At 42.1% G+C, this 25,206-nt stretch overlaps 1 protein-coding gene across 1 annotated transcript in view; it reads right to left on the bottom strand.

The window, feature by feature from the left end:
* The window catches only part of LOC136707807 (collagen alpha-1(XXV) chain), a 221,528-nt gene that overhangs the window by 87,999 nt on the left and 108,323 nt on the right, over window positions 1-25,206 (bottom strand). The window contains exon 3 of the mRNA XM_066682067.1: window positions 3,484-3,528. Coding sequence (XP_066538164.1) covers window positions 3,484-3,528 — 45 coding nt within the window. The remainder of the gene's footprint in view (window positions 1-3,483; window positions 3,529-25,206) is intronic.

The following is a 25,206-nucleotide window of genomic DNA, read 5'->3' as shown; positions in this document are numbered from 1 at the left end:
ATCAATGCAAGACCTCTGGATGGCACAAAAGAGGAGTGTATATGTCGGTGTGAAGACAAGCACACACTTCCAAGAACTGACCACTTGCTACGCACGGTCACAGACAACCACCACGGCTTCACTCAATAGCACTGGATAGCCGTCTCCATCCTCCAGACCTGGCCAGTGCTACCAAACAAGTCCCTGTCTCCTCAAACTCCACTGCATCCAAATTCTCATTCAATGAAGTGTCATTTTTGAGCCTCAGTTCCTGGGTAAACACCTGGGTGTTTTTCCAGTTTGCTTTCCCTCTTGAATAAGCTGGTTAACTCTGGGCAATGTGCAAGTAGATGAAAGGATGTTCCATTCACCCAGACAGGGCAACTGCTTTTGCCTTGAGTTTGCTGTTTCACACCGTGGAAACCCACTGGCCAAGCAAATAAAAACATGGGGTGAACAAGATCTGTACCAGGTTCTTTCTGTTTAAGCAACATTCTCAAAGACCTTGTATTGAAATAGCTAAATATTTTCCGCTTTGTTTTCATAGATGTTGACTGATGCAGAAAAGTGAGTTCAGTCACTAAGCATTCAAGCAGGAGGCAATAACCAGGCAATCTTTTCTGATGAATGTAAGACTATCAGGAAGTTAACCAAGGTCTTTCATTATGCTTTAAAAAGTACAAATCAGATTTTTCTATTTTATGACATTTAGCATATGCTCTTATACAGAGTGGCTTACATTTTGTACAATGTTACAGATCGACTACAACAGTCTTGTTTAAGAACACCTGTTTGTGTACCGCGGTATTCCTACCTGAGCTGGAAATCAAACCACAGGCTAGGAGAAGGGTTAAGTGTTTTTTAGGCCACTATGGCATCTACATAAGCTCTTCATAACACTCATCATAAAGTAGACATATATACATAAACACCTAATCCTAAACGTATAAGCAGCCATAAAATTTGGATCGACAGATTTGACATGAAAACGTCTTGAGTGGTCTGGCATAGCATCTAATAACAAGCTTGTAGCTTGATGTAAGTAACAGCGACGATGCTGTAATAATGCCACATGACCTTTATCAGTATTATTGCTGGTTGGCAATAATATCAGCTCCCTTTTAGCTGATAACTTTTCCAGTACCACAGCTATTAATTATTTATTAATTTTATTCTCTAAGTTTGAGTTTGTGCTGGAGCTCTGCATTTCGTGGTGATTGACAGGTCTCTCTGGCCAATCAGCTCTCTGCAAAATGTACACATCACATTTGGTACCTACTCAGCTCGATTCATACCAGGTGTGCACAGGGACTAAAATAGATCCTGGTGCCAGGAACCAGTTACCAGATTTGGCTTGTGGAAAAGCAAAAGAGACAAGTCAAAATGTGTAGGTTCCATAAAGTGGATTTCACACAAGCAGGTAATCGAGCAATGTTCAGAAGTTTACCCAAAGAGAGAGAGTGCATGTGTAAACTCAGCCATTAATGTCCCAGAGAATATGCTGTATGTCCTGCATGCACTGTATAGACGCCACCCATTGCCTGAATCACATTTCCCACTAGGAGAATGCACTAGTCTGACACAGAAGATCTCCCACTGTGCGCTGCATATGTAACACGGCAACACCTGGACATCTACAGATACTCTAGAGTTTCTCCAGATTTTGCATGTGAAAATGACTATGCATCCCAGAGTCATTCCATCCCAGAAAGTGACATGAGTCACGTTCAGATCAGGAAATAGTCACTTGGCAGATTTTGTATTAACCTGAAATTTAAACTTCAAGACAAATGATGCCCCTCGTAATGTAGTCTTATGAACACTTCGTTCCAGTAAAGTATTGCAGGGCTAAATACATATATACCCTTTACACTATGTGCATATTCATTCTCATATACAAAAAAATGGCCCATTAAGGAACTGTGCTCTGAAAGGCTCTTTAGGAAACCAGAAGTCATTCTTCTATGGCAGAACATATTTTGGGACTCTTCTTTAAGAGCGTACGATTCCAAGGGAATTTCCCCTCTGATTATATTCCATACTTTTATTATGGGAAGCATGGGTCATATACAGTTTTACTTCAAATGCTCCATTAGTAAGATGTGTAAAGGTGAGAGGAAAAGAACAGTCTCAGAAAGTCATTATTTGAGCATCAACCCCATTTGCTTTGGCGTGTGTGTGGACCACATTCTAAGTGGAGGGGTGTGTATGTGTGGTCGTGGAGGAGAAGAGAAGGCTGTGTGTTTTGCCTGGCTGTGGGTACAGCCACTGCTATGGAGTGAGTGTAAAAGCTTTGGAATGCCTGACCTGGCCTACAACATGCTGCTGGAGAAACACAAGAATAAGACTCATATCAGCATAATAGGAAGTATTGTATTCATATTTATTTGTGCTGTTAGCACAGTGCGCTACAGTGTGCAGTAGGCTAATCACCATGCAGGCTGCTATTGGCTGGTTTTCAAGTTCATTCATCCACAGGATGTTATGCCACTTTTCGCCATTGCATGAAATGACATAGGAAATGACATGAAATGACCTCTCTAAATAGAGAGGAATATAATAAACACATTTTTGGGGCATTATGCAAAATATTAACACAATGCATGTCGACTAACGGAAAACACACAGCCTCCCGGCCTTTTAAAACGTTCTAAATTAATTTAGCAAAATTAATGGTGGAGAACTTTAACGGCCCAACATCAGAAGCCAGCTATAAAGAGTGGCCTCTCTCCTGATTGTCTTTTATTCCTGAGACCTGAAAGCAATCATCGTAAATGAACAATAATGGAGTCCAGTGTCCTGCATTTCGTATTAGAGGCCTGCTTTCATTTCCTTTCCTCTGACCAAATCACTACCTCAAAGCTTCAACTTGATATGGGAGGGAAAAAGCTTTTATATGCATTCATTCAAATTTATATGCACTCATTCAAATTAGCTTTTTATGGATTAGGGCTACCTTTGTTCCAGCAGTTTGGATTGTTTGCAGCCTCTACATGCATCAACACTTCAGATGCCATTACTTTATCTATGGCATTATCTATTATCTTTGTCATAGCAGTGAAATGTGGAGGGGGATTGCATTTTTTCTTGCTCTATAATCTGATCCAGCAATCATTACTTATGGTCTGTGGATGGGACACCACTGACACATGTCCTCCAGAAAGACACTGGGCCAGTGTTTGCAGCAGTGGGCTGTCCAAGGTATAAACGTCTTACTGGAGGTCCAGTAAAAACGGAACCGGTGGTAATGGCCAGTGTAATCAGTCCAAACCTCTGTTGGAATGTCATTTTGCAGACACAGAATTCAATGGTTCCATGCCCTTGTAGGTCGAGGCTAAATTTCCATTTGGAAAATGTGGGGGGAAAAAACTAGTATTCATTACTCTTCCATGAACATGTTCCACAAATAGATTTTATGACTTGACACTTCTCTTAAACTCGCCCACTGATTGAGACTGAAGGGACGTGATACTGAACATTTGTGTGTTCAATTTGTGTACTCACCAGGGTCTCCGTTGCGTCCTCTTCTTCCTCGCTTCCCCGGTGGGCCTAGAATGCAAATCAAGAAGGATTTACTTAATCCATTCACACTCAGTTACCGTAAAACACTCAGAAACTCAGAAAGAGTTTTGTGTTGCAGACATTGTCAAGAAAGTATAAAAATTTAAAAACCACCCAAAGAGAAGTGGCTCAGACTGAGGTTCTGTCCAAATATTGCTTTTGGAAACATTATGCTTCTTTAGGCCATCCCAAGGTTCATTAAGATTTTAAAGGTCAGAAGCTGAAATGGGAAGACCGCACACTCTGCCTCGCAACAAATACACACTTTATACTTCCATTAATCCAATTTCTCCACTATTGCTTTTACAGCACTAGTGATTTTATTTCTAATTTGTTTTTAAAGCACTCATTTTCAGTTTGCTCCTTGCGAGCTTGATGTGAATGGCGCTTATCTGTTTACACTCAACCGGAAGAAATAATTACTTGGACCGTCAAGTGTAACATGCTGGAAAAAAGGAAGAATAAAGCTCTCAGGTACTGTCCAATGGAGCCCTGCAGGACTTAAGAGGATTTGCCTCTTAAGCCAATAACATCACGCTGTTCAATTTTACAGAAGCATACTAATTATATTAAGACTACACTGTCGATCATATTTTCCTGTATGAAATCAGTGTATCATCTGCCTTAACCATTTCTAATGTATATTATTGTTCTGCTTATAAAATAAATAAAGCTGGCATGCAAAGATATAGACGTATGATCAGTGTAATCAATCACATTGAGTAGCAGGAGCAGGCAGCAGACCTTCACTAAGGCTTTTCAGAAACGCAATAAACTTTCAGCAGACAGTCTTAAGGTGTTGTCCAATAATGTAGAGGTACATTACTGGTTTTTAAAAACAACCAGGTACAAACAAAGCAAATATAACTTTAAAAGCTACAATAGTGGGTTTGTTGTATAATTTGTTTAAATTATATTCTCCAGAAGAGAGGTGAATATTTGTAATCTTTCATGATAAAACTGTGTGAAATATAAGGACAAATGTCCTGGAGATGAAATGGGTTGTAGGAAATGAACACAGTTAATAGATAATAGAATAGGGTACAGTTATGTTCCCTAATTAAAGGTACAGAATATACACCCTTGAGAGTTCTACCACAGTGAATAATAATAATAAGTGACTTTTCAAGATCCCAAATGTATTTTCCATATTTAGTATGGAAAGTCAAACAAAGAAAACAAGAAAATATTTATTAAAACATACGTATAAATGTATACAATATGTAACCTGTACTTTTTACAATGTATAAATGTTTATGCATCAGATTTGATATTGGCTTTGGCAGATATCAGGTCTCTCCACGGGTGCACATTTCTTATATGTATGTTAATTTGAAAGGTGTTGTGTTCTGCATTAATGTGTTCATGTTTTGCTTTTGGTTGTTGTCTTCTTTGTTATTTTTCCTTTGCAGGACCAACAACGGAAAAAGTTTTTTAAAAGACATTCAGCATCCCTTACTGGTTCTCTCTGTTTCTAAAGGTCCTGATTATTTGTATTTTTTCTCTTATATGTATCATACTGAAGGGCTACTAATTCTAAAATTGTGGAAATATCTTTATAATAGCTATGATTTCTGTCAAGCTTTTTATATATGTCTAGTGTTTAGTTTCAGTGATTTTCTGTCGTGTTTTTTTACCCTTTCATGAAAATGAACACCTATTTGCATTTGTATCCTGCCACACTGCCTGTTTATTGTGACAATATAATGTGAAAATTTTATTAAAGGAGCAATGCTGTTTTAGCATCAAAAATATGTATTACTTAACAACTTGTTAGTTAGTTTTTTGCTCCATAAAGATCATGTGTCCCACATAAAGCTGGGATACATCCAGGCCACTAGATGTCAGATGTCAATAACTGATTTTTCTTTTAAACTAGTAGCTAGCCATTTGCCCAATTTCCAAAAATATATCTGTAAAAATATAGAACTAGTTACTGTGTGGCAGCTTCAATAAAATGCTTCTTTAAAAAAAAGAAAACATGATGAATAGCATTTTATATTTTATTACTGACATTTCCATGTTGTGGGGACTTTAACACATTTCAGGACATTCTATCCCAAGCTCTTTACACAGATTTGTTCTATTTGAATAATACCCACAACTTTCAAAAACATCTTTTGGTTTTTATTTTTCTTTGAAGAAAAACAGGAAAACAAACTAAAGAACATTTAATTTTATAAATAACATTGAACTGTTTTGAACAAGGGCGGCAAGGTGGCGCAGCAGGTAGTGTCGCAGTCACACAGCTCCAGGGACCTGGAGTTCGATTTGTGAGTTGGTGTGTTCTCCGGGTGCTCAGGTTTCCTCTCACAGTCCAAAAACACATGTTGGTAGGTGGATTGGCGACTCAAAAAGTGTCTGTGAGTGTGTGTGTACCCTGTGAAGGACTGGCGCCCCCTCTGGGGTGTGTTCCCGCCTTGTGCCCAGTGATTCCGTGTGGGCTCTGGACCCACAGCAACCCTGAACTGGATAACAGATAATGAATGAATGAATATTGAACAAATGTTTTCATAAGAACCTTTGGTATACGCCCAATTCAAACGGAATGGTGTCTTTTAATCACTGAATAAACAACAGTATTTTGACAGGAGTTTATTTAGTTTAAGGTATCATTGGATTTTTTGGTAATTTGCGTGTTTTTTGTAAAGACTAAAATACAGATACATTATATATAATTGTGTCTGAGATTTCAAATCTATTGCAGAGTGCACTTCTCTTCTGATGCTCCATTTCATCTAGTTCTCCACTGACCATACACAATCTTTCCATTTTTCAATGATCGACGCTAGTTTGTATGGCATAGATGGCATCAACTTTGTTCTCAACAGAGTAGACTAGCGTTCAATTCCCAACCTGAGTAGTGTACTCTGTAATTTAAAACGATGAGTAAGAAATAATGAATGTCAAACCCAACGAGATTTTATTGTGGTCAGCTTACTTCACAATTCACACAAACATTGGAGCAGTGATTTCATCACTTTTTACATTGTGGTTGTGCACAATGAACAACGGTCCAGCCTTGCAAAAGATCATAAGCACTGAGAGAAGCAGTTAACATTTGCCATTTCATCTGAGACACTTTGGCTCAGTTATATAGATTGTGAGGGTGGACCTTTCATTCACATCATGCCTTTGTTGCACACTTCACTGAGTGAAGCTTCATACGCTTCTGTGGTATGGCACTTATAAAACCATCCCAATCAGCTTTTCAGTGAAAAGAAAATCTTCCTGAATCTGTTAATGACAATCACACTCCTGAACCATGTCAACTGACTAACACCAGTCTTAGAAATGCATACATTGGAGAAACTTTGATGATATAACAGAAATAAAATATGCCAAAAGCTGTGGGTGTGAATTATTCTTTGAAGATAAACATTAAAACAAACCACAATAAAACTTAAATAAATATTTTAGTATAGAAAAAAATTACATCCAAAAATATACAACCATTATTTGGAATCAATGTCCTCAAAGGAATTTTCACCTTATAAGGATGCTAAATTACACATCTTAAACTCAAATCAATCCACTGCTCAGCATTCTTTTCCCTATTTCACCCTGTTCTTTAATAAACAGGACACCAACAGAGCAGCTACTCTATGATTTGGGCGGTCGATCATTCTCAGCGCTGCAGTGACTCTGATGTGGGGGTGGTGTGAAAATGTGTGATGTGATGTTAAGGGTGGTTCAGTCACAGCAGTACTGCTGAAGATTTTAAACACTGTCCATCCACTCTGTTAGAGACACCTATGTCATTGGTCCACCTGTAAAATCAGAGACAGTAGCTCATCTGTTGCTGCACAGTTTGTGTTGGTCATCATCTAGTCCTACATCAATGGACACAGGACGCTGTTGGATCGATATTTTGGTTGGTGAACTATTCTCAGTCCAGCAGTGACACTGAGGGATTAAAAAAAGTCCAGTAGCTTAGTTGTGTCTGATCCACTCGTACTAGCTCAACACACACTAACACTCCACCACCACCAGCGCTGAGAATGATCCACAACCCTAATTTAAAAGTATGCAGAGCAACAGATAGACTACATGTATTTTGTGGTCATAACAGAGAAACATGTTAATGCATAAGTGTGAGAAATTTCACTTACTATAACAAGGGTGCCCAAACTTTTTCTTATGTCTGTACAAGTATCTTTACACTCCTAGTATTTAAATGCAAGTTGAAAACTGCCAAAAGATCCAGCTGAAATGAGCCTGAGTTGGTGGAATGGAAGTGGCTGAAGGGTGGATTTAGGTTACTTGGACGCATCCAGAAATTGTCATCTAAACACACAGCAGGAGCTGGGACACAGTTTGACTGAGTAAACATTGGCAAATCCAAAAATCAGGCAGAAAAGAAAAAGAATGAAAAAAGAAAAAAAAAACAGCAGGCAAACAAGATAGCAGAGGACCAAGAAAAGAAAAGGCTCAGAATTAATGGGATTCTACGTATAAACATTTTGTGGAAGGAGACATTGGAAGCTTGCCAAAAAAAAAAGAAAAACACTGAGATACAGGTGTATGTTGTTGCTGTTGTAACCAAATTCAATCTCTTCCTTCCTGCATTCTCTAAAATTGTTAAAAAGCAATTGTCTTTTGTTGCAATCATAATTATATAATTGATTGTAGCCACACTTTCTGTACAGCAGTTAAAACATAGGAATATACCAACAATTCTGTTCTCAAGAGTGGGTTTTCAGTGGTACCAAATTACAGTCGATTCCTGCAAATGATGTACAGCTTATTGCTGTAAATTGCAGCTGGCAAAAAAATTGTTGAATTACAGTTGTGGTTTTAATATTACAGGAGTATGAACGAGCAGTGGTAGGGCAATGTGGACACTCCTTCCAATGACACTGAACCACAGACACACACACTTGAAAATACTGGAATAGAATTCTTCTATGTAAATCTAATGGTTAGCCACACAGCCCTCAAGAAAACCCGGTAATTAGGCTATTTATTTAAGTGAGTATGACCATTATCAACACATTGAAGATAAAGCGGTTATCCTCTTTCACAGCACTACATTAGACTGTTACCTGACCTTTTTTTGCATAGTTATTATTAGTATATTTTGTGATGTGGAATTTTACTGAGAAAAATGTACATCACATTACAATGCTTTAAAAAAACTGTAATCAACTTTAGCACTATAGTTATAAGTTGAATTGGAGTTCCACCACATTGCCACTTACAAACCAAATCCCAACAAAAACTTCTCCAGTTTATGGAAGCCAGTTTCCACCACATAAAATAATCATTTAAAAAAGGCACCATTGTTTTTTTTTCATTATATGCAAGTTGCTATCTCAATATATGAGATACAATCTTATTACTTTGAATCACTTTGAGACAGTAAACAGATAGTAAACCATCCCAAAATAGAGATACTATCAAAATATTGACTTAATATCTCAAAAGAATGAGATATTATCTCAACAAATTGACTTAGCATCTTAAAATATTGAGATATCCAAATAAATTGACTTAGAACCTCAAAATAATGAAATAATATCTGAAAAAAATTGACTTAGTATCTTAAAATAACAAGGTACTATCTCAAAATGAGATAGTATCTCAAGATATGGACTTAGTATCTTGAAATATCGAAAAAAGCAACTTAAATATTATAGAAAAATAAAAGTGTTGCCTAATTTTTAAATTATTATTTTATGTGGTGGAAACTTCCACACCATTTGAAGATTTTAAATGTCATGGAAATGGTTTGGAACACTCACTCACAAACTCAATCATATATAAATATCATCAGGCAGAAGGGAGGAACTCACCCTGGATATAGCACAGCATCTCACACATAAAAAGATTCGCCATATATTCTAATAATGTCTTCATTATTAAAAATGTTAAGGTAACTTAAAAAAATGTAAATATTATTTAAAAAAAGTTCCTTGAGTGACACATACTTTCCCTGACTGTGGCCTGAAAAGAATAAGATATAGATTAAGATAGTAGACTAGACTAGGAGAGATTTAAAAACTCTAAAGGCAATCTTTGTGTATCTCCAGAGCAGATCAGGGCTCAATGTTGCCAGGACTGTGTGGGCATGTTTACAGAGGTTATCTCAAGAACACTTGATACTCGGGGAAGATAGCAAGCCTGTGCGGAGAGGAATCTAAATCCCAGTAGAATTTTGCATGACCTTTCATTGCACTGTTGCTAATCCTTTAACCTTGACGACCCACAGACACCAGAGCAGAGATAAGGTGGTATAGTGAGAGGGGAAAAAACGCTGTTGACAGAGAGCTTTTCAATGACTGTGTCCTTTCATTTCCCATTGTTTCACCACTCTCCAAATTTTTATCAAGTCTGTATATAAGGTGAAACTGGATTTCAGTGCGTGTTAAGCCTGAGCGGGGCGGGGGGGACAAATACATTTCAGTTACTGTTCTCCTCCAAGCGTGTTGAGCACTCCAGTGGAGCAGTGTTATTAACAGGGCACAAAGTTGAGGTGGCTGGCTTCATATGTCTCAAAGGAAGCATGTGGTAGAAATTATTCCTGTGGCTTGGTGGCATTGATTGATTGGAGGAGTCTTAGCTAATGAGAAGAATCTGCAATGTGTACAACTAGATATAAAAACAAAAGTAAACCCACCATTTCAAGGACTGTGCAATAACACTGACGGGTGAAGAAGGATGCTGAGTTTGGAAGTGTGAATGTGTGTCTGTGTGTTTCCTAGGTGTGTCTGGTGGCTTGTCCGGTAAACACTTAGCCATGACTCAGTGTAACCAGTGAACTGGAGCGCTCTCTCTCTCTCTCACACATACACACAGTTAATATTTTTATGAATGACATCAATTCATTTTCCACTTACTATGTCTGGATCTGAAACTTCAGGACACAGGCATTTACTGAATAGTGTCTTTGTTTCTGAAGTTAATAAATGTATTGTTATGGTTTAATGACTGACATGACTCAGAGTTCATCTTTGTTTCAATTTTGTTCATTTTCTTTTTTTTTTATCCAACTATGATTAGTAGACTGTATCAAATTAATCATGATGGACTTGTGGTGAATGGCAGCACTTTCTGATTAGGCCACATTCTGGAGCTAGTAAACAGTCGTGTGTAGTAATGGAAACATTTGGGACAATCTTGAGTTTAAAGAAGCAAATATACAATAAAACAGAGAGCTATTACTGCTAGGGTTTTGCTGACAACATTTATCGCTGAGAACCATTTCATTAATTTTCATTAAAACAATATTAATTTCATGGTTTTAATCCCCCAAAGAAATACTGAAATTCATTTTAGCTGAACTCAGACTTTGAATATATTAGAATTAATAAGACATATGACTGCAGCTAATTAAAAACAAGCTAAGATTATGCAGACTGTGGTCTCACTGAGTTTGTATATCTTAGTGTCAGTCTCATACTTTGTCCCCAGCTTCTTAATTTCAACTTAGATTGATAGATTGTAAATCTGAAAGTACTCCTCAGTAAAGCTGGGGCTTAGCGCTGTGGAAATCTGCCACTGTGCAGTGTTGTTTTTGTTAACCGACGGTTATGTTTCACTGATGACTTTCCGGTTCAACATCCATCATTTCAGCTAAGTTGAGGGCGAATAAAATATTAAATTAGCTATTGTAGTGGATGTTGGTCATACACCCCGATACATATATATATAATTTTATAATTTGTTTTATAGCCTTGACCTTATTCAAACTCCTCCAACCTCTGATATTTGACTTAATGATATTAATTAAGATTTATAATCGGTTTAAGCAATTAAAACATTAATAATTAGTTTGAGAATGAATAATAATCATGCTAAATGAGTTCTTCAGGATTTTCAGAAATTCTAATGAATAAATTGCAAACACTGTGACTTCAAATAATGAGAGTTTTATTAATAAAAAGAAGATATTTAGTTAACATAGCACAACCTTGTAATCTCACGGTGTCCGGCAGGGGGAACTGATTTTGACCTTAAGGTGAGCTAGGCACTTCTAACTTGTGACTAAGGTTACTAACTAAGGTTTAATTAATACAGAATTTATCAAGAACTTAATTCGGTGTTCAGCTCTGGAAGTGCATAAGTTTAGCTTACTTTTCGTCGGTTTTTCACCACTCGTTTGGATGCAGAGGCTCTTTGGAATCCTGGGAATGGAGGCGTCTCACTTAGTCTCGCGGTTCTTACCGCAGAAGCGTCCAGGCTGGTTTAGCGTGGAGGTCTTTCTTGTTGATTGAGTTGTCTCGGGCGTACCCGGAGGGTGATGACGCAGGCGGCAGGATCCTCTCTTCGGCCTTCGGTCCGGAGTGGGAGAGTCCAAAATATGGACGTTTAGACGAAAGTTCGCTGGTTGCTGCAGCTCCAGAACTGAAAAACCGCTTCAATAAACTCACTTATTCTAAGACTCTATGGTACCTCGGCAGTGTTTCCTTATTCTGGCCACGAATAAGTTCCCCTGCTTCGATTAGTCGTGAGATTAATCTTAGGTAGGTAATAAACATAAACAAGATTAAAAGAAAAGAAAGATATTCAAATTATTCGACTTATTAGTTAAACTTCATACTCTTAGCTAATTTCGAGACGTCTCTCGTAAGCTTTTCTGAAGTCTCTGAGAGGGTTCCTTTGTTTCGTTGTCGGCGTGGAAGAGACAGCGTTTTTTTTGTTGTTTAAGGTTTCTCGGATCTCCTCGTGGTCCTCTCTTTTTCAGTGGTCCGTTACTTTTGTAGAGTCCTCGCGACTCTTCAAACTTCGAACTCATTGTCTGTCTTGCTGTTTGGCCTTTTCAAGGCTGGCGCGGTCACGCCCTAATGGGAGGCGTCCTCTTTCTGATTGGACGCGAGTCCAGACTCACGTGACTCTCGTGAGGGAGAGAGAGAGAGAGAGAGTAGGAGGAGGGGGTTTGACTCTGTGATTCATACATAAGGAATATGAGTTTCTCGTATCAAAATTCTTATACCTGTTATCAACCTATAACAATGAGTACATTGGACTATTAATATCAGACATTTACATAAGGTCCCATCTTGAGTACATTGTTCACGTCCAATTCGTGATGATACGCTGAAAAATAAAACATTAATCCATTTTCTCTCATTCAGAGACAAAACTGATCTTTGTAATAGAAACAATCGGCATTATACATCATTTCATTAGAAGGTAGGCATTCATCTGAGGGTACAGAAAGTGACATTCATACGTTCGTTTATACACAAATAACTCAGAGATCGACTATTTTCGCTATTGTCTTGCGGCGACTCCGAGCGAGGTGTAGTTCCGCCAGTGTCCATTTGGTGTCGTTGTTAATCCGTGTTTCAGCTGTTGGTTCACGGGAGTTCACTCGAGGTCACTTTGGTTTGAACATCTGTTGATCTCCGTGAAAGATAAGGATTAGACATTTAGGTGCCATTGTCATAAAAACGGGCCGTAAAAGCTCTCTTCTTTGTTTGAGGTTCCTGTCTCTTTAAGTTAGTTATCTCGACAGTTCCTGTTAGTTAAAAGAGAGAAGGGGGGTGTTGGGGCCATGTGTTACTTAAAAGGGTTCTTTTGATGTCTTTAGATTGGTTGTGTGTGTGTGGGGGCTGCTATGTTGCAGACGAAAAGTCTTCTGCAGACTGGAAAAGTTTTAATTCAAAACTTTTCATTTCTTGATTGTCCGATATTCATATTTGGCTCATACTCCACTACATTCCCCCCTTTCTTTTCAGTTTTATGGTTCGTCAGGGATCATGGAGCTGAAAAGAACTTTTGCTGTGGAGGAAGGTGAGGTCAGCAAGCATATTCAAACACATTTCCAGAGCTGATGTATTCCTATTAGTGTATGGGTGTATATGGAATGTGTATGTTTGCATGCTGAAGGGATCCTAATTATTTAGGGGCAGGTCTTGTTCAAACGCAACCTCGAGAGCTGATTCTTCGACATGGCCTTCGGCTTCATATCTAAAACTTGGGGGTTCACCTCTCTGGGCTCTCTTATGTCTAACGAATTTGACCATTTTATTAGACCAAGTTTCTAACCTGCTCTGGAGGGCTCGAGTGCGTTTGAAATAGAACCAAGCTATACCAAAGGTCAAAAGATATCCTAATCCTACCAGGGTAACTAGTAAGGTGTCCGGGGTGGACCATGCATAGGTGACAGGCTGAACTGGCCATAGGGGTTGAGACGATAGTTCTCTAAGAGTGTTATCTATGGGGGTTAGGTCAATGACTTGGGTTCCCTCATATTCTAGGCGAGTTAGTGTTTTAGTATCTAGCTCGATGGTGTGTTTGGAGAAGAACTCTGAGATTTCTACGTCGCTCTCATATTGGTCAGGGTTTAGGTGATACAGGGCCAGGTCTCCTACATGTAAGATTGCGTTTACGGGGACGTCTACCCAGAAGGTTTGGCTAGGAAGGAGTACCCTTTCTGAGGTGTCATGTTGATCATAGGTTAGTAGGGCCTCTCTAAAGGGGGTGTTAACCAACCAACGATTTCCAACAATTTCAGCTTGAGTACTGGTTACCAAACGTCGGGGCGTGACGACTACCGGGCATTGAGTATTACTCATCATAGGCTTAAGGCCACAGATCCCATTTGCGCTGTCACGAATGAAAGGTTTGCTAGGGCACAAGTAGTGAATGTCTTTAGTGAGTGTGCACATAAGCAAATTGGGTACCAGATATAGGTCAGGGTTATCGTCTTGGTATGCTACAAGAGATGTTGTTTTCACACGAACGTAGGCAGAATCTTGCCAGAAACCAACGTTGACAACATCTTTCAAACGGTATATGTTCTCAGGCGCCATTATGGGAAGGTTAATAATGAATGCTAATTCTCGGTCTTGAGGATTAACATAAATTGGGATGGCGCTACCTAAGGTATAGGCTAGGTGGGCCTGGAGATCAGTAACTACTTCTCGAGTTGCTGTGGATAAAATCTCCTGTACTAAGGATAGGGGCACCAAGTAGGGAGGGATTCTCCCCATGGCTAGGCTATCTACAGAGGAGCTGATTTCTTGTAGCATATCAGACAATAACATATTCACAAGCTGGATGTGGGCAAGGTCAAGTTGTACTACTGAAAGCATGGAGTTAACCGTCTGGAGCGTTTTGTTCAAAGCGACACTGTGAGCGTTGAGCACTACGACGGTGCCACGTAGGGTTTGCCCAATGGTTTGCAGGTGCTGCTGTTGTTTGTCTAATTGGGTTTTAATGTTCGGAATTTCCGCTTGCAATTCCCCTACTTGACGTTTAACAGTGGCTACATTGACGGCATTGACGGCGGACGTTCCGAGACTCAGTAGTGATCCCACAGTTGCAGCTGCCATTAACAATCCGCCTATGAAGCGTTTAGGTCGTTTATTAAAACCATTTAGTTCTGATTGCGTTACGGTAAACTTTTGTAACTGGCAGAGCATGTGAGTTACGTCGGCTTCAGCATGGCTGATAGCTTCCTCAGTCCATCTAACTCCATTCCGGCCAGTCTGCAGCGTGGTTATCGGTAGGTTTTTGCTACACGCTTCGGCGGGATTCAACCGTATAAATACTCTCTGGGTATGGAGGCGGCAATTAGTGATTAGCAGTCCCGGCTGGTCTTTCAGTATTATTCCTGAGTCAGGACCTGGTTCAATCACTTCAGGGAGCACGGCGGTTCCTAGGGAGCCGACGATCAGGAGAATGAGCAGCGGGGCCATCCTACCGGAAGAGATGCTCATGGTTAGATTTAGGGTATTTATGGCGAGTCGTTTAGACAAATTATAAAATTTTTCACGGTACCCCCCTTTTGATAAAATTTTCCTAGGGTAAGCACTCTATAATAATTGACGATGAGGGACTAGGGTCTTGCACCCTGAGTGTCCTCAGTCTGGTTAGAAGCTCGTTGCCTGTTAAAGAGTGAGAGAAAAAGGGAAAAGGGATAGGAGAACTAAGGTGTGAGTAGAAGGTTATAGTTGTTTGTTAACTAACACCCTCCCTGCCTTTGGTTCTGCCGTTTATGATCTAACACAAGCGTTAGTATCCCCTACAAGTCCCATGGGGGTTGTGTGTGGTCGGATTTGGTTGCGGTGGACCCATTTGAATTCAGTACTGCCCCGAGCTTTGTTTATTTTGATCCTGTAAACAACGGGGGACAGTTTGTCTGTTATCTTGTAGGGACCGGACCATCGGGGTAGGAATTTGCGGGCCAAATTCCCCCCTGTTTTTCGCGACCTTCCAACAGGTTGGACAAAGATGTAGTACCATACCTTGTCCCCTATTTGGAGTTCATCGTGGGATGCTTTGTGATCGTAGTACGCTTTGCGACCTTCTGCACTTCTTTCCAGTTTCTGCTGGGCAAAGGCGAAAGTAGCTTTGAGGTGTTTCTGCAGGTCCTCCATATACTGATGAGTGGTGTAGGCTACGGCTATGCTAGCTTCACCTGGCTGATATAACAGATGTAGAGGCAGAGTCATTTGTCTCCCTGTCATCAACTCAAAGGGTGAGACCCCGACCGCGTCGTGTGGGGTCGCCCGTATGGCCATCAGTACGAGGGGGAGTTTGACATCCCAGTCTCGTTGGTTTGCTGCTACGTACTTTTTCAGTATGCTAACAACAGTTCGGTTGGCTCGCTCTACCTGACCTGAGCTTTGAGGATGGTAGCTAATGTGAAGGCTGGTTTTTACTCCTAAGAGTTGCCAGAGCTGCTGCATGACCTCAGCTGTGAAATGTGTCCCTCTGTCAGAGTCGACACGGCTGGGTAGGCCAAACCGTGAGAAGACATGGTTCATCAGTAAGTATGCAGTGGTTAGTGCTGTGTCATTCGGTGCGGGGAGGCATTCTACCCATTTAGTGAATGCACACGTGACTGTGAGGAAGTACTTGTTACCTCTTACTGTTCGAGTGAGTGGTCCAACCCAGTCTATCTGGAGGTTTGACCAAGGGAAGGATACTCCTTTCTTTTGCAAGGGGGCTCTATGAAGAGGATTCGAGGGTTGAAATTGGCAACATACCAGACAGCCTTTAATGTAGTCAGCCACATATTTTACCATGTGGGGCCAATATGCCACCTGCTTGAGCGCATGGTGTGTTGCTTTGACCCCTTTGTGTCCCGCAGATGGGGAGTCATGGGCGTGCATCAGCATCACCCCCCTGTGGCACTGAGGAACCACGAACGTAGGTGAAGTGTGCGAGTCAGTGGCATGAACTAGCAAGCCTTTGACGACTTGGAGGGACGCTTTGGCGCCGTATAGGTCTTTAAGGCCTGGTATGGTGTCAAGGTCTTGTGCTGCGATGGGATTAGTAGATGGGTCAGAGACATGGCTAAGCATTTTAGAAATGGATGGGTCTCGAGCTTGGAGAGTAACTAAGTCAGCGTCCGAAAAAGCAGGGTTAATAGAGACAATGGTAGTTTTGGCATTGTCGGGCGACGCCTTTGTTACAGTTCGAGACCGTGTGACAGCTAGGACTTCGATGTCGGGTGGGTTTGGAAAAAGGGAGGGATCGAATGTCCACGATGTGCCTTCGCGGGCCCCTTGCTTGGCTAAGCTATCTGCTTGATCATTGAATTCTTTGTCATCTCCCGGGACTCGGGAGTGACCCTTCACTTTCTTCCAGTAGATCTGCAGGTCATGTGTGTCTACCAAGTGTTCGCATGCCGCGAAAAGCTCTTTGTGTTTAACTGGCTTTTTGTTTGACGTGGTGTAGTTGTTGGTTTTCCACAGTCTCAAGTGGCATGTGAAGCTTAGGCGCGCGTAGTTGGAGTCTGTGCAGATCACCAACGTTTTTATGCTTTTCTGGACTGCAGACTGGATTGTGATAAGAATTCCTGCTATTTCAGCATATTGGGAGGACTGAGCACCCAATTTGAAACTTAGGGGTTCGTGAGGCCATCCGTTTATTCCGATAATACCCACCCCTGCCATCAGGGTGTGTTCTCGGCGGAACGAACAACCATCTACATACGCAGTGACAAGGTCTTTGCATGTGTTAGGATCGAAATAGTGGTGGTTAGCCACGGTGGGTAAGAGGGTTTCTGGAGTTTGTGGCACTTGGGAAGGAATGTTTCCTTCGCATCGCCTGCAGGAAGCAAGGCCTGTGCCTAGGGGGCTCTTGTAGTTTTGCGCGTAACGCACCTCTAAGTCAAAGCTTTGGAGAGCCATTAGCCATGACGCTACTCGAGCGTTAGTTACTACACCCTCTCGAATTCGTTGGCTGTTTAGGAAAGTGACTGGTTGATGATGAGTTTCAACAATCACCTTCTGACCACCTAGGTAGTTGGAGAAATGTTTGACTGCCCACACTGTTGCTAGTAGTGCTTTTTCGCAGTCACTGTATTTGTTTTCGGCAGCCAGCATAGTTTTACTAGCATAGGCTATGACACGTTTGTCTCTATCGTGTAATTGATACAGACCGGAGCTGAGACAGTGGTTCGAGAACCCTACTTCTAGGTAGAATTCTTTGCTACTGTCAGGATAGGCAAGGCATGGGGCCGTGCACAGTTTCGATTTTAGTGCCTGCATGGCGTGTTCCTGGGCTTCGCCCCAGGTGAAAAGAGTGTCCTTTTTCAGGAGGTCATAAAGTGGACGAGCTAGGTCCGCATAGTTCTCTATGAATTGTCGTGAGTAGTTGCATACTCCTAAGAAACTGCGGAGTTCCTTAAGGTTGGTGGGTGCTGCGAGGTTTGTTACCCCTTGCACTCGACTCACTTGTGGTTCAACACCATCAGTGCTTACGAGCAGACCGACGTAATTCACTTTTGTTCTGCACCACTGACATTTGGAGAGTGATATTTTCGCACCTGCTGTTGTAAGCTGGTCAAGAACATGATCAATCTCGTCAATGTGTGCCTGTAGGGAGTGGTTACGCATGAGTATGTCGTCCACATATATGAGGGTGCCTCGCTCGCGGGCATCAGGGCATGCTTTGTTTAAGAAAATATTAAACTCCGCGGGTGAGTTGGCATATCCAAAAGGGCACCTAGTGAATGTGTACTGTCGGTTTGCGAAAGTGAAAGCGAGCTTGTGTTGGTCTTCTGCTTGCACCGGGATGGTCCAGAAGCCAGAGGCTACATCGATGGTGGAAAAGTATTTAGCGTTTCGGACCGAGGGAAGCTCTTGCTCCAATTGTGTCATCGGCCATCGAGACAAGGGAACCTGTTGATTTAGTTTCCGATAGTCGATGGTTAAGCGCCATTTACCATTTGGTTTTATGACGGGCCATAATGGTGCCGAGTACGTGCTGTTACAGGGTCGAATTATGCCCTTTTCCAGCAAGTCATCAATGATTTCTTGTACCGGTTCATAGGATGCCAACGGAATTTTGTATTGGCGGACAAACGTGGGTGGTGCTCCCGGACGAGTGGGAATACGTACTGAATGAATGTCAGTGAGACCACAGTCCGTTGAATCTTTGGAAAAAGATTTTTGATATTTAAGGAGCACTTCACAGAGTTTCTCACGTTCTTCTTTGCTTTGGAGGGCGTCGGCCTCCTTTAGAACTTGTTCGACTTGGATACGAAATTCGGAGTCAGATAGTTCTTTCGAAGTACGCGGATTTGAAGTGTTTTCTCCCGCTTCGGGAAGAAGAGATGGTTCCCGGGAGGATTCCGGGGATGAATCTATGGAAAGGACCGTGATCGTCATTTGATTGTCGTCAGCGAGATCTATCCTGCAAATGGCATCATTACTCATGTCCAGAGCTGAGAAGAGAGCAACAGCTCGTGTCGGATGAGTGTAGAACACCTTTGATTCTGCATGATCAAGAAGCAGGGATTCAGGCATTGGTCCTATGATCGGAATTCGCAACTCGAAGTCATGGAATTTCGTACTGACTAACCAACCCAGAGGAGATGAGTGAGGGATCGTCAAGGGTTGAGTGGTTTCGTTCCGTACGAATAGATAGGTGGATCTTGCTCGCGTCTCCACCAAAGGTGTGGCTTCGAGGGTGAGGCCTAGTTCGAAGAACTGAGGTGACGGTTGGAAAAGTGCATGCGCGTGGCTTAAGTGTTGGCCAGGTCGCATGACTAAGCGGATGGGTACATTTGCTGCGTTCGCAGGTACCACAAGTGCACCTTGGTTAGTGACCTGACATACCTCGGGAATAGTTTGTCCTGAGCCTAGGTTGCTGAGATCAGAGGACCAGGTTTCCGTTGAAACATCAGTCAAAGACCACAGTACACTATTGAGGGTGTCTACGTGGACGTCGAGGCGCACTAAGAAGTCACTACCAATGTAAACGTCGTGCGGCAAGTTAGGGACGACTAAGAAATAATGGGTGATTACCCTTTTGTTCCACTGGACGGTTAAAGCGCAAATTCCATCAGTGGGTGACATTGCTTTTGATGCCAGGTTAAGAGGAAAGCGACAAGGACTGCTCACCAAAGGAATATTTGGTTGAGTGAGGCGCAGAGTGTTAAAGAGGGTTTGGCTTATGGCGGACTGGTCGGCCCATAGAGCCAGAACTGCATTGTCTACACGATAGTCCTGCATTGTGAGACCATTCACGATGGGAAGGCCTGGAGCGTCTGTTGTGGACGGCTGTGTGAAAGTGCACAGGAAGGTGTTCCGTTGTTCTAACATGGCACTAGGGGGCCAGGGAGAGACTGCTGTCTCTGGCGTGGCTGCCATGGGCTCAGTTTCCTCTTCCTCGAAGTGAGGGATCTGGCTTGGTGGATCTCCTATTGATTCAGGCCGGATTTCGAGACGGCAACACTGAGCTTCCCGGTGGTGTGGGGTGCAGATGGGTAGAGGCTCACGCACTTGTGCCCAGATCTTTGACCTTTTGAAGTCAATCAGTGGTTCGAAGCGATTAAGGAGATCTTTGCCGATGAGGAAGGGAATTGTTTCGAGAGGAGACACATGGACTGGATGCACTAAGGTCATTGGTCCAATGGCTAAGTGTATTAGTGCCATAGACTGGATAGTGAGGCCTGCATGTGAATACGGCTGAATTTTAAGAGAACAGTTTTGGAGCTGTATCTCGCGATTTTCACGCCGCGCAATGGCTCGAACTTGGTGGAACAAGGCGGAAGACATGAGCGTGACATCTGATGCAGTGTCCAACAGGGCCTCATGTACTAGCCTTCTCTCCACAATGGTGGACAAGTAGAATTTGCGTGCAACCCCTTTCTCCGTTAGGTGTCCCATGAATTGTCGGACGGGTGTGTCGCCTTCAATGACTGAAGGGTCATTTGGCGTTAAACCTTCTTTACCGTCTAACTGAACAACTAAAACAGCACTGGAGGGTGGTTGCGAGTCACCCCCCTGTATCATCGGGTTTTCAGTGTTTGTTTGGGTCACGAGGAGATTGCACGGTGCGCTAGAAGACGGAGCTTCGCTTGTCACTTCTCCTACATAACTTTCTAACATTTCTGGGGTGTTAGAGGATGGCTTTGGGTTAGACCGCGAAGAGGTGATAGAAAGAACGTCAGGTTTTTTCTTTTTCTCTTTGCAAATCATTACAAGCATTCGGCGGATGTCCTCTAACTCCTTAGAGCTGAGTTCCTTGTCTTTAAGCTTGTCTTTAGCGTGATTTTCTTTATTTTGATACCAGTATTTTTCTTTCTTTTCTCTATAGGAATTAGAAAGCTGGTTCGGAGCTGTTCGCTCATATCCCTTATGGGGATGTGATGGTTTTCCACGGCCCGCACCGCGGTTTTCTACAGGGTAATAGTTACGACCATACCCAGCCCTGTCCCGAGGGTTCCAGAAATCTTTGTCGTGATTTCTGTCTGGCCTGCGAGGAGGGTAGCGCTTGTATTGGTGTGAGGGCGGATGAGGTTTCGGGCCCTCACTGGTCCACGGAGTGGAGGAAGGGTCCAGGGCGGATCTTTGTGGATCGGCCTGGGTGGCACCTTCTAACTCTAAATGTGGGGAGTTGGAGTCGACGTTGAAGACTTGGGGTGTTTCGGACCGCCTGTTGGGAATTTGTTGGGTTTTGAGGAAACCTCTGAGTGCTAAATCACGCAGCTGCCTGCTAGACAGGGTGCGAGGGCAAGCTGAGACTCCCAACTGGTGACTGGTGTGGGGATGGAGGTTTTGGATAAATAGTGATTTGAAATTTAACTCTTCCTCCATTCCGGAGTCATTTCTAGGTCCGAAGTACGCCTGTCTGAGTCGATTATAATATTGCTGAGGGGATTCCTGGCGTTGCTGTTTTATGTTCAAAGCAGCGGCCAGTCCGGTCTGTGACAGGTGATTGGAGAATTCTTCCTCCAATGCTTGGCACAGCACATCATATCGCGCTTTTACATAGTCTGGCTGACGTTCAATGAAGTTACTGACGTCTCGGTTGGAGGTCAGTTTAATCACATATAGTCTGTCATCTATGGTGATCCCGGGGAACCTTTGGAGGTAGAAGTCAATATCTTTTAGGTAGGAAAAGATATCATTAGAACCGTCAGGTTTGGGATCAAAGCGGGTTATATTACGCGCGATTTTATCTAGGTCCTTGTATGAGGGACCATGAGAGGGTAAAGGTTGAGGGGACCAGACACTGGGTTGCAGTGCTCTGGGTCTAGCAGGGCGTTGTAAGGGACGACTGACAGGAGACACAGGGGAGGGGGAAATACCCGTTGATACCAGAGGAGGTGCTGCAGCAGCTCTAAAGGTTACGGTCCCTGAGTCTGGTTCCTGATCCTCACTATCTTCCTGCTGGCCTTGTCTTTCTGTAGCGGCACTAGGTGGCACATTGGGTGTGACCTGGGGCAGCGTGTTCCCTTCAGCTATTTCGCTTTGAAGTCGACTTAGCTCTGCCTCTACCTTTGCCTGCTGTCGCCGTGACACGTCAAGCTCACGTTCGCTGGCTCTGAGCTGTACTACAGCGAGGAGGGCTATTTGACCTAAGGCCTCAGTTAGGGGCTTGCCCTTGAGGATGTCGGTTAAGTGGTTCTCTACCCACTTAGCCACCATGTGGTCACGATGGGCCTGTGAGGTTTTCTGCACAGTTTCTGCGAGTCCAGGCATCACATCACTGGTGATGCTGGTCAGAACAGAGAATGCCTCATCCCACAAACCTTCTACATATACTTCCGAAGAAAAAGTCCCTTCTGCCATGTTAGCTGTGTTTTTAACTGCGAGGTGTAACTTACTTCTATTTAGTTAGGATTAATTCCGTTAATCCCTTTTCTAACTAAATCTGAACTAAATTCACCTGTACCGAGTGCTCTAAGAGTAACTGCTAGTATGTATGGTGTTAGAGTTCACTTGTGAATCTCTAAGGGAAGTCTGTTAGTAGGAGAGGGTGGAGTGAAAGTTGCTATGCGCGAGTGAATAAAAGAAGAGAGAAAGAGAAAAAAAAAGAATTTTTTTTTTTCAATAATTAAAATTATTAAAAATTTTGAATTAAAGAATTGTCGAAAAATTTGGATGAAGGAATTTTAATATTAAGTGAGTTTTATTATTAGATATAATTTCCAATTAAGGAATTATGAAAGTAAAAGAATTTTCCGAATTACAGAATTATTAAGAATAGCGAGATTAAAAGACTCTCTCTTTTAACTGCGTTTGTGATCTGGTATCAAGTTAAAGTGTCAATCTCTAATTACTGCACACTGTCTGCTGTAGTTGTATCAACTTATTATGCTTCCAAGCCTTTACTTGTAATTATTCAGATGTGCAGAGTTTAGAGACAGCCACTAGAGCTGTGATACCAGGTCTTATCAGTGTGAACTGGTCGACAATTTCAATTGCGATAGCAAGTTTTCTCCACCAGAGGGTACTGAAGGTAAGTCTGAATGGCAACAGCGAGCTTCAGTATTTAAGTTGAACTTAAATTGTAATACCAGACTAGGACACCAGAGGGCGACAAGCAAGTTACAATGCAATAGCAGCAATGGACACCAGTCGGCGCTGGTGAGAGTCCCAATAGACACGGTACCAGCAGATACACTAACACAAATGGGAATTTCCACTGTAGCGGGAAGTTTCAACACTAGAGGGTGTTATCAGATTAAAATCTAAAATGGAATAAAGATTTTAAACGCTCAGATACTCTATCAAAAAAATAAAAATTAAAATTTTAAAAGGGGAACAGAGATTTTACACTAAGGTATTTTAAAAGAATTTCATCTGTAATGACAACTTTTAAACACCAGAGGGCTGCTAAACACTTATGTTGTCTCGGCGGACAACCTCCCAACCACTAGAGGGTGTACGGGAATCAAACGTCAAGGGTAGCACCACTTGACCACAAGGAGGAGCAAGGGAGGACACGCTTCAATAGACGCTAGTTATGAAGTATTTTTCCCTGCAATTACGCACTTATACCACAAGAGGGAATTTGTCTTCCTCTGTTTTGGCGTTTTGAATTTCCCTCCTTAGTTTCAGCTCCGCCCCTTCAAAGGGGTTCGTTCCTTTCTGAATACGCGTTCAGTTTAACTGGAACAGCTGACAAGAGCAGACCGCTCTTCACACAAGCCGTATTTTCGGCTGTCTAATAACCTCCCAATCGCCTAGCGCGCGATCTCGTTATTAACGCTGGTAGCGACCCAGTTTAAAACGAACGGGGGTATTCGGTTCGGTGGTTCGGTGGCCGGGATTCGCGGCCAAGGGGTCGAACCGAAGGCAAAGTCTTAAAAGCGGAGTTTCGCGCTATTTAGACGTGCCTAAGGCCTCAATTTAATGCATGCAAAATGGCGCAGAGCCGCGCTCTTTCAAAAACAACCCAGCTTATTTTCTAACCGGTATATATCACAGAACAGTTTTTCAGCAGTAACAAACACAACACGAAATTACCCACATCAAGCTTTGAATCTCAATCGTTATTCATCAACACACACAGTGGAAAGTATTTCATAAACCCAAGCTGATATTCAGTGTTTTGCAGTTTGCTCATTAAAAAGCCTTTTTCCTGGCCCCACGTTGGGCGCCAATAAAATATATATATTTTATATGTAGTGGATGTTGGTCATACACCCCGATACATATATATATAATTTTATAATTTGTTTTATAGCCTTGACCTTATTCAAACTCCTCCAACCTCTGATATTTGACTTAATGATATTAATTAAGATTTATAATCGGTTTAAGCAATTAAAACATTAATAATTAGTTTGAGAATGAATAATAATCATGCTAAATGAGTTCTTCAGGATTTTCAGAAATTCTAATGAATAAATTGCAAACACTGTGACTTCAAATAATGAGAGTTTTATTAATAAAAAGAAGATATTTAGTTAACATAGCACAACCTTGTAATCTCACGGTGTCCGGCAGGGGGAACTGATTTTGACCTTAAGGTGAGCTAGGCACTTCTAACTTGTGACTAAGGTTACTAACTAAGGTTTAATTAATACAGAATTTATCAAGAACTTAATTCGGTGTTCAGCTCTGGAAGTGCATAAGTTTAGCTTACTTTTCGTCGGTTTTTCACCACTCGTTTGGATGCAGAGGCTCTTTGGAATCCTGGGAATGGAGGCGTCTCACTTAGTCTCGCGGTTCTTACCGCAGAAGCGTCCAGGCTGGTTTAGCGTGGAGGTCTTTCTTGTTGATTGAGTTGTCTCGGGCGTACCCGGAGGGTGATGACGCAGGCGGCAGGATCCTCTCTTCGGCCTTCGGTCCGGAGTGGGAGAGTCCAAAATATGGACGTTTAGACGAAAGTTCGCTGGTTGCTGCAGCTCCAGAACTGAAAAACCGCTTCAATAAACTCACTTATTCTAAGACTCTATGGTACCTCGGCAGTGTTTCCTTATTCTGGCCACGAATAAGTTCCCCTGCTTCGATTAGTCGTGAGATT

This window comes from Hoplias malabaricus, chromosome 9 (assembly GCF_029633855.1).
Source record: "Hoplias malabaricus isolate fHopMal1 chromosome 9, fHopMal1.hap1, whole genome shotgun sequence".
Lineage (NCBI taxonomy): Eukaryota > Metazoa > Chordata > Actinopteri > Characiformes > Erythrinidae > Hoplias > Hoplias malabaricus.
Note: the sequence above shows the minus strand (reverse complement) of the source record. Positions and strands in the feature narration are given on the sequence as shown.